At 42.8% G+C, this 17936-nt stretch overlaps 1 protein-coding gene across 8 annotated transcripts in view; it reads right to left on the bottom strand.

Annotated features, from left to right (window-relative positions):
* The window catches only part of TDP1 (tyrosyl-DNA phosphodiesterase 1), a 91766-nt gene that overhangs the window by 50345 nt on the left and 23485 nt on the right, over window positions 1-17936 (bottom strand). For all 8 annotated transcript variants that reach the window (XM_040477981.1, XM_040477978.1, XM_040477980.1 and 5 more), the window contains exons 8-13: window positions 16045-16212; window positions 15508-15586; window positions 13514-13699; window positions 12889-12937; window positions 10305-10371; window positions 8542-8649 (exon numbers count right to left, since the gene is read on the bottom strand). In XM_040477981.1, coding sequence (XP_040333915.1) covers window positions 8542-8649; window positions 10305-10371; window positions 12889-12937; window positions 13514-13699; window positions 15508-15586; window positions 16045-16212 — 657 coding nt within the window. The remainder of the gene's footprint in view (window positions 1-8541; window positions 8650-10304; window positions 10372-12888; window positions 12938-13513; window positions 13700-15507; window positions 15587-16044; window positions 16213-17936) is intronic.

Raw genomic sequence — 17936 nt, 5'->3', positions numbered from 1 at the left:
AAACCTTTTTTGTTCTACTGTAAATACCCAGAGAGCAGAAACAGCAATTTTGCGAATCCCTCTATCCCTGTGCCTAGAGTTGGCAACTTTGCCCACCGTGGACAGAGACTTGCTGGGTAATAGAGGGAGGCCTCAGCTCTATGGTCCTGTATCTCACCCGTGGAAGGGGACACTTCCACCTCACAGGCTCCTGTGACGACTGAAACAATGCAGCTAAAGCGCCAGAACTTTCTCCCACATGGCAACTGCTCAAAGAAGATCAAATGTCGGTCACCTGGGTGGCTCACTCGTTAAGCATCTGACTTCGGCTCAGGTCATGATATCTCGGTCCGTGGGTTCGAGTTCCGCATCCAGCTCTGTGCTGACAGCTAGGAGCCTGGAGCCCTGCTTTGGATTCTGTGTCTTCCTCTCTCTCTCTCTGCCCCTCTCCTGCTTGTGCTCTCTCTCTCGCTCCTCAAAATAATCATTAAAAAAAAAAAAAAAAAAGTCAGGTGTCTCCCTCAACCATTTCTTTACCCCACAGAGCAGAAAGGCTTTTTAAACATCTCCTGACCGGTGCCCGACATTTTATCAGTGATTCTCCAGGTGACTAAAAGCCTCAGGACCACCGTGTGATTGGTGTGAGTGTCTGATGGCGGATTCTGAGGGTCCCATAGTTACGTGATTTCATAGGTTGAACTGCTACTGTAAAGTATTACTATCCCATACTTGTTACAGTGGGTTCATGTGCTTCCAATGAAATATTACAAATATCGTTACTTGTAATGTTCAAAATTAAACGTAAGCAAGGAAGGTAAGTATCATTTGTTCAACATCTACCATTCTCTGATGATAGCTGTTCTATGTAACCTGCTCCAAGCCTCTGAACAAAACTTACAGTTAAAGGTCATAACCTACTTTGGTTGAGGAGGAAACTGGCGCTTGGCAAGGTTTACTAATTCACAAATGTTAAGGGGTTGAACCGAAATTTGGACATGGGTCTTTTTAATTCCAAACCCATGTTTCTCCCACCATCCTGACTGCCTTTCTTCGAAGGAGATTGTGGGGTATTTTCTATATAGATAGTACCCACACACACAACACAGTCCACATCTGCCTGCTGTTCCCCAGGAACACTCACCTCTGCCATTTAAGCAACCATAATCTCTCCATGCTTCCCAGCTGGCCCATTCACCTCTATTCTTATTTCTAATAATCCACTCTCCTTTCAGCAGCTTGGGCTACATTTACAAGACACACAGCAGATCTACTGTTAAAGTGTTTCCACGGCACTTTGGAGAAGATTCTTACTCTGGCCGTCAAGGCCCTCCCGGATCTGGCATGGCCTGTGCATAGCCACGCTGGACCACTCCAACATCCCACATACTCTACAATTGAGGGCCCACTCTCACCTTTTATCAATCAACTCAGCACAAACATCACTTCCTGCAGGAGACCTTGACCCCTCCAGACAGGCTCCAACATCACCCCATTTTGTTTCTAATCCTCGTGTGAGATTTCATGCTAACTCCTGTGTATACAGTCTGTCTCTCTCTCCTACCTCACTCTGGCAAAATGAAAGCTGTTAGGATAGGTTGCCTGTCTCTTGTTCCACATGGTATATACAGTGCCTGACACAGGGCAGCAGCATGAAGCTGGTTTCCCTGGGCACATCCTTCATGCTTTCAAGCAGTTAGTGAAAATATAGGGTCTTGAGCTCTATATGGCTTTACTAGTGTCTTTGAGGGCCAACAACTGCGTCCCTTTAATTCTTGATACCCAGAACCCCGATTTCTTGAAGAAATGGAAGTCATGCTATACCACCCTTGTGTCGTCTCTGCCTGGCACACCACTGGCATTCAAGAAATGCATATTGAATATTATGGGCTACTCAAGATGATGACTTGGTCCCAGATCCGCACGAGCCGATTACTTGATCTTCCTGTTCCAGTAACCAGTTCACAACACTGGCACACGAACTACGGGGAGGGAGGTTATTTCGAAGGCACTTCGAAGCAGGGACACTACTGTTACAAGCAGTGCCAGATAGTAGTTGCTGGCTATATATTTTAATCTGGGTCTTTCAGGAAACAATTAGGATTCTTGGAGACAGGAGGGCAGCATGTGTGAGGCAAATGCATCATTAGCAGAGACATTGCAGTGGAGCAAACATGATGCGGGGACACAGAGACCACCCTGCCTGGAACACAGTGTCTCAAAGGAGAAACAGAGGATGTGCGTACAAGGAGCTGTTTGGTAAAGATGCTTTCATCCTAATGGCTGAGAAGGCAATACACAGTGGTCACACTACACTGTCACTAGTAACTCCGGAGCTTGTACTTTACTTCCACTTCTAGTCTTTCATTATACTTTGTCAGTGTATCACATTTAACTTCTAACTGTAGAGACTAACTTTCTTTGGTCTGTGGGTCATGTCACGGAGTATGTCCCTTCATCCGTACAGCTGTTGTGCAAATAAGAGATCTGAGGCTCAATGAGGTTAAGAAACTTGTTCCAGGAAAAAGACCTGTTCAATAGTAGGCATGATCACACAGTACTATTTGGCAACATTAAAGCTCATGGTCACTCTTCTCTACAAGGAGACAAGACAATGATGTAGTTGCTACAAGCTCCAATGGCAGTACCTGCATAAATGCGCTAAGGCTCTGGGGAAGGCAGCAGGAGGCTGGCAGAGTCCCCCCAAGAGAAGGACATCAGGCCTGAGCACATTTTTTAGTGTTTGTTTATAGTTGAGGGGGGGTGGGGTGGGTCAGAGTGCGAGCAGGGGAGGAGCAGAACGAGAGGGAGACTCGGAATCTGAAGCAGGCTCTAGGCTTTGAGCTATCAGGACAAAGCCCAATGCCGGGCTCGAACCACGAACCGTGAGATCATGACCTTTGAACCAAAGTCAGCCACCTAACTGACAACACCCAGGTGCCCCGTGAGCACATTTTTAAATATTTATTTTTGAGACAGAGAAAGCAGAGGAGGGGCAGAGAGGAGAGAGAATCCCAAGCAGGCTCCACAACTGTCAGCACAGAACCCGACCTGGGCTTGAACTCATATCCCTGAAATCATGACCAGAGCCGAAATCAAGAGTCTGACACTTAACCCACTAAGCCACCAAGGCTCACCCCACTGAGCATAATTCTTAGGAGAGGGGTAGCAACCAGAAAAGCAGAGAAAAAGAACAGAGGCAGTGCGAGGGAGCTGATGGAAGGTTGATTACAGGGGCACAGGCAGCCAGGTTGGTTGCTTCTGACAGTTGAGGTTGGGAAAGGCAGGACAAGGTGAAAATGGTATGGTTAGGGTCTGAGTGCCAAGGACGAAAATTCATCTTTCTGAAAGATGCTGGGTCACTGACAACCAGGAAAGGAAAGGTGGCCTGGGAAGCAGACCATTTGCGTGATGGGACGGCAAAGAGGCAATCACCTCACAAGTCCAGGTGGTGAGTATCTGAGTTGGTAGTTTCAGGGACCAGAACAATAAAGTGAGACCATTTTAAGGATGAATGGGCTTTGACAGTCCTATACAAAGCATCCACATGCCCACCTCAAGCACAGAATCGATCTCTTCCTATTTTAACTATTTCTGTGTCTGTCATCTGAGAAAAGCATCTTAAAGGACTGCTTCAGTCTTACTGTTTTTGTCCTGAGGGCTCAGCATCCACAGGAGCAAGGACCCCAGTGAACATTGCGGAACGTGCAAAGGCAGAAACAGCAAGAGGATGGCTGGGCTGTAAACTGGAGGATAAAGGAATGGGCAGGTGCCACCAGGGCCAGGAGGGGAAGACATATTCTTCTTGAAAAGAAGAGCTCGGTTTGGGATGTTCTGACTTGGGGATAAGGTGGCAAACCAAGAAACAAAAATTGAAGCGAGTTCCTGATACAGGTCACTTGTATTGTGGATCTACACCCTTGTTATTGTAGAAGGGCTGAGAGTGGGCTCCAAGTATTTTATTTTCAGGTATCTCTCAGACATCCTTTAATACTGGAATGCCAGGTGGTATTTTATTTATTTATTTGATGTTTTTTATTTATTTTTGAAAGAGCAAGCGAGCAAGCAGGGGAGGGGCAGAGAGAGAGGGAGACACAGACTCCGAAGCAGGCTCCAGGCTCTGAGCTGTCAGCAGAGCCTGACGTGGGGCTTGAACCCACGAATTGCGAGATCATGACCTGAGCTGAAGTCGGACGCTTAACTGACTGAGCCACCCAAGTGACCCCCTCCCTTTCTTCTTTTTTTAAATACCACAGAGTGTGATGCAGTTTTTGACTTAACTGGTCTTCACAGAAAACAGGTACACTTCCACTGTTAATGAGGAGAGGCATCCGAAGGTTGGGGTGAGGAGTGCCAGCTGAGGAGTCCAATTTCTTGGGTTCAGATCTTGCTGCCACAAGGTAACTACTGTGTGACCATGGATGGGCAGCCTACCTAACCGCTCTTTTTCCATATCCTCATGGAGCAGTTGTGAAAATTAAATGAATACGAAAAGTGCTTAGAACAGTGTCTGGTATATGAAAATCAAATAGTTGTTGCAATTCTTCCTTATACATTTTGGTAAGTAGACAGTTTTTAGCCTCGCTATTCTGGAACAAAAGTATAAGCCACAAATCCATGACAAATTTCAAATTCTTAACAAATTAACTTCTAAGTTAGAGTTTAGTAATATCTAGTCAACATGAAAGCACACATTCACATAATACAAACTAATATTCAATAAATTTACAGTTGATGCTTTTTGGACTTATGGCTAAGAACATATGGTGCCATAGCTTGAGAAAATCCATTCTGGAGGTATGGGAGTATCTTCTTTCGCCTAATTGCAGACTCCCTCAGATTTGTCCTGAAAAGCCCATGCACTTTTCCAGCTCCATGGCCTTCGCACCCCTTCCTCTGCTCAGATTTCCCTTCCAATCCATCTGGTTTTCTGAGGCGTACTTCCAGGCCTACTTGAAATATCACTGCCTTACCTTCAGCTGGTCTCTGACCCACCCTGACCCCACCCCAACTGGATAATACATTTTTTAAAACATTTTTGAGAGGAGAGAGAGCACGTATGTGTGCATGCGCACACACGGCAGAGGTGGGGGGGGGGTGGCAGAGAAAGAGGGAAACAGAATCTGAAGAAGGCTCCAAGATCTGAGCTGTCAGCACAGGGCCCGATGTGGGGCTCGAACTCACGAACCGTGAGATCATGACCTGAACCAAAGTCAGATGCTGAACCGACTGAGCCACCTAGGCATCCCCCCTCCCCACAATAATACACTTCTAAGGGTGCTTCCACCAGATCATTACACAGGTAAACAACTAGCATACAATCAGTGTTCTATCTCTTTCTGCAGCCCCCGCATGGCATGGGTCATGTCTTGTTCTACTCCTGGAGCTGAATGAACACCATCATTAAACTCAACTACAAAAACTTTGCCTTCAGAAAAGGGTTCCTCAGTGTTACTCTCAACCCCCCTTCATACCCTGAACACAGGATCAATAAATACCCAACTTTAGTGAAGCACAACCATCTTTTAACTCCACCCTGAGGAAAACAAAATCCCCAAATAGACGGTAAACTCAATTTTCCAATGAAGTAGACACTCGAGATTCCAACAGCTACACCAGGACGCAGGCCTACCCTCCGGGTTTTGTATTTTCAAGCTCCCATGATCAATCACAGGTCAATTCCTTAAAAGTAAATCCGTGTGTTTATCTCACTTGCTAGCTCTGTTTCTTTGGAGAACCAGGACTAACACAGAAATGTATGAGGGAACTGTCCCTGCTTTCTCTGGACTCAACCTTCCCATTTTCACGTGAAGGCCAGCACTTCAAACATCATCTCCTCTTCTTTATCCATGGATCCCCAGCACCAGGATTTCCATCTCTAACGTCAAAGACCCACACTGAGGACTCTTACACAAAGGAGTCCTATCCATTTACATCTTGGAGGCAACATTTGACCAATGGAGGAAGGAACAAAAACACTTCTGGTCACTGTGTGCTTTTCAGAGAGTTCTCCAGGCAACAGGTTTCCCAGCAGGATAACATGATGCTGCCAGCTAGATAAGACTAATTTTACCAAATAATGTTTGTGTTTGTTTATGCATCTTTTCCTACATGGAGGAAAATCAGGTAAGATTTTAACCAAAGTTCAAAGTATAGCCTTCAAATTCAATTCGACATTCAAAGTGGTATGACTTCAGAAAGAACCTTGACTAGTACAAATAAGTATTATAATGGACGGGATCACTAATCAGAGAATTGTCAGACCACACTGAGAAAACTGTTCCGTCATTTAAGGTATTCTGCACAAAACAAAGTAACAAGAGCTGTATGATAAAGTAGCCCTTGGGATGAACGATGGCTCACGAGTCAGGAATATTTCCAGTGGTAGCCATGTTAGAATTGGAAGCAGGTAGAGATTTCATCTGGTCTCCCCAACTTATCACCAGGAAGTGACAGTCACACACAGCATCAGGATAGGAAAAGCCAGGCTTTTCATATTACAACTTAATAACATGGTTTACTTTTTACTACTTGAAACTTAATAACTTAGCTTAAAAGATAATTACTGAACAGGTGAGCTGACATTAAAATGTGAGCTCTCTCAATATCTAATTTCTCTGAATCATGTTCAAGGGTCCATAATATATCCAAATTTATTTCCTTATTGGTTAGCTTTGTAGAAGGCTAGGTAGCATATTGATAACTTCTCTTAACTGAGGAATATTTGAACAGTTTACCTTTTAGGGTGTTATGTAAAATACAAGTGTGGGAGGGATTAATAAAAATCTCATACTCACTTACCTAGAGGACACACACATTTCAGATCTCTGTTCTCCCTGGCACTATCCATCTCAGGCACTGGCCTCTCTACCCAGGAAGAGCACAACCAAGAAACCTACTTCTTTTAAAAAAAAGTTTTTCAGTTTATTTATTTTGAGAGAGAGAGTGCACACAAGGAAGGGAGGGGCAGAGAGGAGAGACAGAATCTCAAGCAGACTCCGCACTGTTAGCACAGAGCCCGATGCGGGGCTCGAACTCAGGGACTGCGAGATCATGACCCGAGGTGAGATCAAGAGTCAGATGCTTAACTGAAGTCACCCAGGCGCCCCATCAAGAAGCCTACTTCTTCAGAAGGTACAGTTTCTCTTTCGGGGAACCTAGGTGGCTCAGTTGGTTAAGTAAGCGTCTGACTTCGGCTCAGGTCATGATCTCCGGGTTCGTGAGTTCGAGCCCCACAGTTCGGCTCTGTGCTGACAGCTCAGAGCCTACAGCCTGCTTTGGATTCTGTGCCTCCCTCTCTGTCCCTCCCCCACTCACACTCTGCCTCTCTCTCAAAAAAAAAAACAAACATTAAAAAAATTAAAGAAAAAAAAGTTCCTCTTTAAAGACCCACAGCAAAGAAATGCATACTAATTCCCCTTGGCCATCTTCAGTCTCGATGGTGAAGCTTGGACAAGCATAACCACAGCTGTCGTGTCCTGGGGCCTATTAGGTCATATGCACTGAGCCTCTAGCATATCTCATTTCACTTAACCGCCCCAGGAGGCACCCATTACTTTGCCCATGTTATATAATAGGAAATGGACACAGAAAAGCATCTTAAATTTTTAGGAGCCATATTTTCATTACACTATGGTGTCTCACAAACTGTCCAGAAGCCCACTCTTGCATCTAATGTATACCACTAAACACAGTTCAGGTCACTGTTCCTGATCCTGAGCCAGGAAGGCCACTAATTTCCAGAAAGTAGGAAGGGAACTTGGTTCTGCTTCTAACTGGCTCTTTTGTTTCAAAGTTTCTTCTTGAGTATTCTTAAACCTTTGTTTCAAAGTCTGTTCATTAAAGAAATTATTCTACTTAGTCATACTTAATTATTCGCATTGACATCATTGGGTCACTGAATCATTAAGAGATGCCTAATGGCCTTTGGTCAGACTAGGAGTCAGGAACTAAAGTTCTAGTCCAGTTCTCTTTTTCTGAGAGCACAACAATCTACCTTGCTATAAAAATGAACATAAAAAAAGCTTAATAACGAGTTTCTTATAGAGGGTAATGAAAACTATGAAATTAGATTATGGTGATGATTGCACAATTCTAGGAATATACTAACTCAGAATTTAAATAAGTGAATCTTAAAGAAAATTATATCTTAATAAAGACGTTGTAAAAAATTTAAAAAAACACGCACTGGAAGAGACTGGATTGGTCAAGTATCAATTTTCTGAGAGAAAGTAACTAAGGAATACTAGTTTTACCGCATCATTTTTGTTCTGGATTTACCTCAATTGTTAACTTGCCTAATTCCTACTATTAAAGTATTAAAAAACAGGAGTAAGCAAACCTTAAAAACTTCAAGACTCCTAAAATCAGGCAATGATGACAGGCTTTGTGAAGGGGAAGTCACAGGCCTCTTAATAAGGCTCAGAAGACATACACACACTTTGAAAACTAACCATTTACAACACCACCTTTTGGAAACCTAATGGAAACCTATTCGGTATTCACAGCAGGAGTTACAAACACATTTAAAAAATTCTTCCCATCAAGAATATAAGGCCTACTTACCTTGTGACAAGGAACCAGGCAATTTGACTGAAGTCTGGAGATAGTCTCATATAAGTTTTAATATGTGGCATAGCATTGCTGCGGCCAGATGTCTCAGCCGACCATTTGCTAGTGACAGGAAAAATATATTACTAATAAGAAAATATAAACCCATCATAATCCTTTTAGGACACTTCATGAAAAGCAAAATCCCGTAATCTAAAAAGTGAGTACACAGTTCTGTGCTAGAACCTGTGGTGTTTTATTAAACTGTTTAGAGAACAGAAAAAAGCACTGTGACCTCTTGGTAGATAGCCTTCCAATCTTTTTTCTGCCACTAAGACTCATATATTCACACACGTATTTACTTCAGTTGTGACTTCAACTGCCCATCTGCATGTCTTGTCTCTTAGGTGGACTGGGAGCTCTTCCAAAGCAGGAATCATGCTCCCACAGTGTATTACTAAGTACAGGCTCAGTACAAGCTTTTTGAAATAAAGTACAAAATGGGAAAAAAGCCAACAAGATGAATATTAGAGCAATGTTGAAAAGCCGGAGGATAATTCAGAAACACTGGAGTCCAAGGATGACGATCATGTAACTGAGTTTGGTTTCTAGGTGTGCAATACTGCAGGACTGAGGTTCTGTGGGGGAGAAAGGACCTACGTCGTGAGGTGACCATCTCTGCTTACAAATTTAAAGAGGATGGTTCCTCATGAGAAGAGACTGAGGCCAGAATTGGGATCAGGTAGACTGTTCTCTGGATCATTAAATTCACCTGAATGAATAGTGAAAAGAGCTCAACATAAGGGAATGTCCTCTGTAGGGAATAACCTCCCAAGAGACCCACAAGGGGACACCAAGTTAGACTGTGAGCTACCGAGATGCAATCTGCCTTTGCTTCCAACTGTGTGGTATGGTGTAATTAACACCCGTTGAAGCAAGCAAGAAACTGGGCCAAGAACACACAGAACAAGTGTCCTGGATGGGCCAAGAACACGCAGATCAAGTGCAACCCTGGAACAAGAGAGGGACAAAAGACCTTCCCTTCACCTGGCCATTCAACCACTGAGCAAACCAAATACTATCCTACATCCTGGAGAAAGCAGTGTGGGTTTCACCCTATGCAAGCTGCAGTCACAGTACGTGCATGTGCCAACAGAAGAATTACATTCTGGAAATACGAGCTACAATGCTGCCAAATCACTAGGTTTTACGCCCGTAACTCATGTACCATTGACAGTTATACTCAAACTAACTTTTTTTAAAAAGGTGCTTACGGGGCACCTGGGTGGCTCAGTCAGTTAAGCATCCGACTTTGGCTCAGGTCATGATCCTGAAATTTGTGAGTTCAAGCTCCACACAGGGCTCTGTGCTTGACAGCTCGAAGCCTGGAGCCTGCTTTAGATTCTGTGTCTCTCTCCCTATCTGTCCCTCCCCTGCTCACACTCACTCTCTCTCAAAAAAAAATAAACATTAGAAAAAAAAAAATGCTGCTTACATAAATTCTAAACTACCCAACATTATCTTTTTTTTTTTTTTTTTTTTGAGTTCCAGTATTTAAATAGAAACTTCACAGGGATAAATTTTACTCTTTGGTATTAAAAACCTATTCCAAATAGTGTTCAAAATCTTGTTTAAATTATTTCTATCACTAACATATGTAGATGAAAAAAAAAACATAGCTACATTATGTAAGGTTCTTTTTTAAAACATCAGACTGACGATAAATAACGTTCTTATTCCTAAAGAAACAATAGCAGCATTCTAAACCAATTACTTACTGAAAATAGGAGTGGAGCCAATTCTGCTTTTCAGCTGTCTGGATGCTATAGGGAAGAGAGCCACCAGCTTTTAAAAGAAAACAAAGTAAGATTTACAGAAAACAACTTGAGGATCCTTCATTAAGAATCTATAGTAAATACTGGAAAAAAAAAAAAACCCAAAACAAAAAACAAACCACTTCCTATTTCATCTCATGGAACAGTACGTGGAAAAAAAAGGTCTATACTTGTCTTTTTTTTTTTTTTTTTTTAATATTTATTGACAGACAGGGCATGAGTATGCTGGGGGGGAGTGGGGGGAGTGGGCAGGGAGAAAGGGAGACACAGAATCCAAAGCGGACTCCAGGCTATGAGCTGTCAGCACAGAGCCTGACACAGGACTCGAACCAACGAACCGCGAGATCATGACCTGAGCCTAAGGCGGATGCTTAACCGACTGAGCCACCCAGGAACCCCAAAAAGGTCTATACTTGTATTAGGTATGCTCCCTCAGTGGGGTTTCCTTTCTTAGGGATACATATAAATGTTTATGACCTGAAAAGAGAAAGGTATTATTTAATCACTCAGGGGTGGTAATTTAACATCTCTAACAGCACAGATTTGAAGTGTTACAAAAACTATATAAAAAATCCTGGCCTATCCTGCAGTCCTCACGAAGGTGAGAAATCCTTGCCCCCACTCTGGTCTGGAGCATCTCCGTTTTGGCCCAAGAACAGGTCACCTGGGGAGGTAGACTAGGACAAAATGCGGTCCTCCTGCTTCCTTCACCTTTTACCCTCTGCCCTTTCTAAGCAGAGTTTGTATTAACATTCGCACAAATGTAATGGAATCATCAATAAAATTAACATGTTCAGTCAACAGTGAAGTTTTTAAAAAGGAATTCTAAAAGCCCTATTCTTGCATAGGAAATAAAGATACAGTTCCAGTGGCACCTGGGTGGCCCATCGGTTAAGTTTCCAACTCTTGGTTTCAGCTCAGGTCATGATCTCACGGTTCGTGAGTTTGAGCCCTGCATGTTGGGCTCCATGCTGACAGCATGGAGACTGTTTGGGATGGTCTCTCTCTCCCTCTCTCTCTCTCTGCCCCTCCCCTGATTGTACACACTCTCTCAAAATAAACTTAAAAAAAAAAAAAAAAAATACAGTTCCAAATGGAAACACAATTAGTAGACTATTTTTGTTCATGTTTTAAAGGCAGAAAGTACCATTGTAGATCCACCAGTGACTTTGCAAACACATATTAGAACTTCCCCATAAGTGGGGCGCCTGGGTGGCGCAGTCGGTTAAGCGTCCGACTTCAGCCAGGTCACGATCTCACGGTCCGTGAGTTCGAGCCCTGCGTCAGGTTCTGGGCTGATGGCTCAGAGCCTGGAGCCTGTTTCCGATTCTGTGTCTCCCTCTCTCTCTGCCCCTCCCCCATTCATGCTCTGTCTCTCTCTGTCCCAAAAATAAATAAAAACGTTGGAAAAAAAAAAAAAAGAACTTCCCCATAAGTAATCTATCTCCAAAGAAAGCTTTAAATTTCTTGACTCATCAAATAAGGCATGTCGATTCCTCTACTGCACAAAACTAAAAACCTATTCAGGACCAGTTATGAAATAGCTTTATTGGAAATACCATGTTTTCCCCCATTAAGAAGTACATTTTGAATGGATCCAACGTATTAGAAGCTGACAAAGGACAAGACAAACCGACACATCACCATGTCCTTGAGTCCTGTTATAATAATTTTGGTTTGGCCATTACGCAAAGCTGATACACTCCAAACCTTACCAAGCCTCTTCTGGCAGAGTTGTATCTAGTATTACAAGCAATAAATGGACTAAATTAGTCTAATTCTGAGCATTCTGCTTCCAGCCACAAGCAAATGCCAATCAGGTTTCCTTTTTCCAGAGGCAAACACTGCTTGGGTTTTTCGTTATCACCTCCTGAATGTGCTATCTGAAGGGCTTCGGATTCCACATAAAAGCTCGCTGTCCAGCACTATGCAAGAGAAGTCGCAAACAAGGTTGAAAGTTGCCTACAAAATCATCCAGACACTTACAGATGAAGTGCTTTAGAAAGTACAGATATCAACTATGTGACACGAAAGGTGCATCCCAAGATTAAGCAGAAGTTTGGGACCTTAAATATATCCGTATCTGGGATTCAAAACTGGAAGAACCACACAGAGCCACAGACACAAGAAGGGAAGATATGGAAAGAGAGATCAGAGAAAGGCATGTTAGAATTTCTCTGGAAAGGCAGGATGCAGCAGGGAAAGGTGGTTTTATTTGTCAGGACAAGCCCCCCACTGCTGGCAGAAGTGACCACCTTATTGTAGAAACGAGAACAGAAAGTACTCCGAGAGTTACTGTTAACCTACCCAAATGGCCCAACTGCATGGTACCATCTTTGGAACATGGCAGTGCTTAGTAGTACGCATTTCTATGATCCTTAGCCAGTTCGGAGAAAATATTCTCTAAATTTCTTATCAGTACTTTTCTCCAGAAGAATGGCATTTTTATTACCCGTGTGAAAAAGTTTACCAGGGCATTTATGAAATAAACACAAAAATTTCAACTCAGACGGTTTCCATTAATTACCGGGATAGCCTTCTAAGCTGGTCCGCACATTTTCCACAGAAGGGTAGATCTAAAAACAAAGGAAAGACAAAACAAACTCATAATGTACGTCAGAGAAACTTTCTTAAAAGGAATGTTTCTAAGAAAATGAAAGTCTCCATTAGAAATATTTCTTTTACAAAATTTGAAAAAGTACTTTAAATTTTAAAAAGTTTCATCTTATGAAAAAATTGAACTTCCAGTCAACTACAGGAAGTATATATATTTGACAGAAAAAAACCACTTCGGTTTGAGTACTCTTCCCTCAAAAATACCAAGTTCACGCAGAGTTTAGTGCAAAATTGTGTATTCAAAAGTCTCTAATACTCATTCTGTTGGCAATGCTTTAGCAACTATATTTTCTTTTGCTTGAAAACCTGAAGGAATGAAAAATCACAGGTTCATCTGTGGCTGAAGCAGCACACTCCCAGCACCAGATGACGCCAGGGCCACCTGATCACCAGTGCTGGTGCTAACGTGCTGCCATTTCCACCCCAGACTCATGGAAGAAAACCTGCATGAGGAGGACGGATTCTCGTTCTTCTCCTGGACTAGCAAACACACACACACACACACACACACACACCCCTGCGGGAAAAGCACTCACCAGATGGAGGGGAGCAGCACTTTTCCCTGGGGTCCTGCTCTCCTTCCCCTGAGTCACCAAGCTTTCTTTAAACTCCGAACACAACCATTTTGATTCATCAGCTCCCATAGAGCCAATGCTTGAAAACTGACCTACTATTGGCCAAGACTCTCCTTTAGGTATAGATGAGGCATGCTCTTTCAGAAGCTGTCAACAGAAAAGGTTTAACAACTCAGAACACAGCTTTCTGTCCTTGGAACGCAATCAATAGAAAAATGCTGAAAATATTAGAGATCAAGTTCATCCTCACACTTTTTCTTCTTTGGAAAATACTCTTTCAGTACTAAAAATATTTTAATGGAGTAGGTGGATAGAAGCATTCTTCCAAAACTCCATGATTTTATTAAAGTAAAACCATTTTTTTTAAAGAAAAATGTAGAAATGTCAGATAAATCACTAGCCTGCCATATGAAATGGGATCTTGCTTTGAAATAACTGTTTAATACTTAAAAAATAAAAGCTATTGGGTATTTTGACTCCTATCAATTGAAAGAGATTTAACACTTGGGCTCCACATGGTGATGCTGTAAAAAAAAAATATGTTTACATATATACAGACCACCTTAAGCACTGCAGGTGTGTGATCTGCAAAGCTACAGAAACAGTTCAAAAACATTTGGAAATTTTAACTACTTAAACACATACAGAGTTATTACCTAGAGGCTGAAGAAAAATGAAGCCCGTATTCTGATGGCTTAGTTTAATATGTAGTATTTTAACACAGCTTAGACATTAATATTTATAAACACACTTGCCCAAAAGCCTAGGTCTCAATTTCTACCCTAAGGCAGCATGGTGTAAGCAACAGGCCCGAACGGTAAGCTCCAGGACCCACTTTCTGTTCTGGTGCTCAGCCCCTCATTGGCTACATAGCCCTGGACGTGGCCCTGCACGTCCACTTACAGGTCAGTGGAACTGAAGTCTGATCATTCCTGTCTTCCCTGGAAGGCAGCTGTGATGCAACATGAGCTTGTGTGTGAGAAATGGTCTGAAAACTCTAAGATGCTCTTTATCTTCCAGGAAGACTGTGATCCTCGACAATGTGTACAAGAATCTAGCCTGTCGCAACCATCAGTCCACAAACTGGTAACCACTAACCAGCACAGTGAACGTTCAATGCAGGCCTTGCGTTCTCTATTTCGTCTTACCCTTGCAAAATTCTGTGTGAGGTATTGTTATTATACCCATTTTATAGACGAGAGTCAGGTCACAGGACTTGTTCATAGGTGAGGATTTGAGCCCAGGTATGGGGATCTACCTCAAAGCTATGGACTTAGTAGGCTCTAATGCCTTCTCTAGGCTTCAAGACCTCACCTGCTTGCAGCTGTGGTCTCATTTCAAAAAAGCAAATTAAAGTGTCATTAACCAAGGCTAATTCTCACATGACAAACAGTTCACGGAAAAAGGTGAAGCTTTTAAGAAAGCCACTTCAGGTTCATTAATGTCAGTACTACATCTCCTAAACAGAGATGAAGAAAACCTTAATGTTTAACTTGCTTGTGGTTTTAATTTGGTGAAGACTTTTCTTTGTTCATTTTCATAGCAGCAGCAAATGCCACTTTTGTCGTTAACTCTTACAGGGACTGGTTAGTAAACAAAATACACGCTAGCACAGCTGTAGCCTTTACTCAATAGTATTTTTCTGTTCTTGGTTGAATTTGTCATGTTAAAAATCCTTTACATGCTGACAACAATCCAAAACTACAACAGCTGAATAAACGAGAGGTCTCTTTATGAAATAAAAACTAACAAAGTCCTTATGCTTTTGCCATTTACAGCAGTCTACACTTCTAAAAGAGGCAGCAAGACATTGAGGAGCAAGTAATCACCGAGAACTACAATCAACTGATCAAGTTCACTCAGAATTGTGCTATTATGAAGCTGCCATCAAAATGTAATTATAAAGGAAAAATGTAAGTTAAAAGAACAAGTTAAAATAGTAAAAATTCTGTTACCTTCCTAAGCCTAAAATGTCCCCAATTATCTTTCTGACTTCCTTGAAAGCGTCCTGGGGTTGATCCAATAAGATAAACACTAAAAGGATATAAAATGCAAGTTAATAGAGCACAGTGATGGGATTTGTAGACCCCCAAATCACAAAATACACGTAAAACTAATGTAATCACGAAATGTTCTGAGAGACCACCTATTTTCTTCAGATGCCTCCTCAGAATAGTAACTGATACTCAAATGGATCTTCAAGAACATCAAATCATGGTGGAACATTCACAAGGTTTAAGGTACCAGGCAAAGAAATAAGTGACTTTCAGATACTCCAGAGGGAGGCTGATGGTGAGCACGAAGATTTACTGGCATCCACTTCAGTGCCTCAGATCTAGGAGACACAGACACAGAGACAATCTGCTCTCATATTATTAAAGGACAGCCAAATACCATTCTACCTCTTTCCAAGACCCTTGCAGTACAGACACCATGTGGCTCTCAAGGTATTCACCTACTTTAAGAACCCCAAATTGCTAAACGATACGTACTTGGTTTCAGAGAGATCATGCTCGTGGATAACATCTATCCACTCCTTGAGAGAAGGAGCATTATAAGCCATTAAGTAGCTGATAAGATCGGCTTTAAAATGTGTTGTCGAGTCTCCAGGTCTGTGGGTTCCGTGGACAACTCGTGGGTATAAGGGGCTCAACCATATTCTGGAACAGAAAAAAACAACAGGAATGCAACTGAACACAATGGTATCGCGTGCTGACTGCACATTCACCCTAAGGAAGAGGCAAATCTCATCGGCTGTGTCCACACGGTAAGTAGATGGATCCTGAGGAAACAGGAAGCACAGATCCCCTCACACCCACTCCAGTGGCTTCCATAGTATTCAGAATGCTTCTCAATTTAACACCTCACTATGAACTTAGGAACCCAGAATATTTGGCCTCTGCCCACATCTCACAACTGAATGCTCTATGCTTCCTCTCGCACCACACCGTTATTCTTTGCCCCCAGCCCCACCTCTGTACTGCTAAGGCCTGGTGACAACACAGGTGATAGCTCTTCTAGTTGCTATAGTAAATCCACACCACCTGTGGTGACCCAGCAAGCTACACCAATGCAGCTCTTCAGCCAAACGGAAAAGTCATCTACATGAAGAAAAATGTGTATACAAATCCGATTTTAGTAAGGAAACTCCTTTTCATGATGTATATGCTACAGCAGTTGGAGATATTTTCATATCCTGTACTCTCCTGGTGTCTGGAAGGAGTGACGCCACATTTAATGATACTACGTTTACACTGACCTCAGACTTTCAAATTATCTAGTGAGCAAAATATTAAACACATCTTTCATCAATTCTCTTCAAAAGGAAAACAATGCCCTTCTCCCAAACTTATATTACACCCACAAGTGGGAAAAGCGTATCTAAACCCCACCCTTCTGTGAAGTGCTCCAGGACAGATCACAGACAAGTATGGCTTCAAACCTCTTGTGCTCAGTTTCAACTGCAAAACCACGTCAGCCGTCCTGCCTCACAGGACACGTGTGCTTCACACCGGAGGTTATGACCAACGTCAGGCTTACCCAAGTACTGAAGATCTATTTGCTGTCCCTGCTTTTCCCCTCCAGCAGCTATCCCACTGAGCCATATTTAATCCATTATCCCATTAAGCCCAAAGAGAAACTACCCGATTTCTTTCACCGGCAGCCCTCAAAGGAGACCGGCGAGACGAAGGCCCCAGGGCAGGAAGCATCCAGAACCGCAAGGACCCTGGCTGCATGTCTTCTGAACTCTGCATGTGTTTCTGGCAGGGTAGCAGGTCATACCTTCCCTTCCCACCTCAAGAAGACCCCTTGTACAAGGGGTAACACGTGTGACAAGGACTGTAGCCCAGGTTCTGGGGCCAGATCTGGGTCATCTGGGGTCAGGCCAAGGCCTTCCGGGAGCACCTGCCTCTCTGTGTAAAATGAGCCCACTGGGCTGGATGAAGAAGTCTCTCTGTCACAAATAGCAATTCAGAGCCCACAACCTGGTGGGCTCCTCCCAGATTAGAGGTTCACTCTCTGGTGTCTGGGTGGATGAGGAACTTGACAGATGACAACTTACTAACCCAGGATACTGAGATGCAAAGTGTTTTTAGCACTTTACCAAGTAAGATGTGAAATCATTATGGCCAAATAATTTTAAATGTGAGAAATTAACAGGCAGACCAAGCAGCAGCTGAAAGGGTGGTTGGAACACCTGTATAGCAGAAAAGGATCAGCAGAGTGTTACTAGAACCATCACGAAGGTTACACAAAAGGACTGCTTTTAAATATCTTACAAAAATTACAACCCACAACACAAAAATGCAAGTTTGAGAGACCAGAACCTAGACTAAACATAAGGTAACATTACCCTACTCAGAGGTGGTGGGCAGAGGGAAGT

The sequence above is a fragment of the Herpailurus yagouaroundi genome, unplaced genomic scaffold (assembly GCF_014898765.1).
Source record: "Herpailurus yagouaroundi ecotype Mexico unplaced genomic scaffold, PumYag 141, whole genome shotgun sequence".
NCBI lineage: Eukaryota > Metazoa > Chordata > Mammalia > Carnivora > Felidae > Herpailurus > Herpailurus yagouaroundi.
Note: the sequence above shows the minus strand (reverse complement) of the source record. Positions and strands in the feature narration are given on the sequence as shown.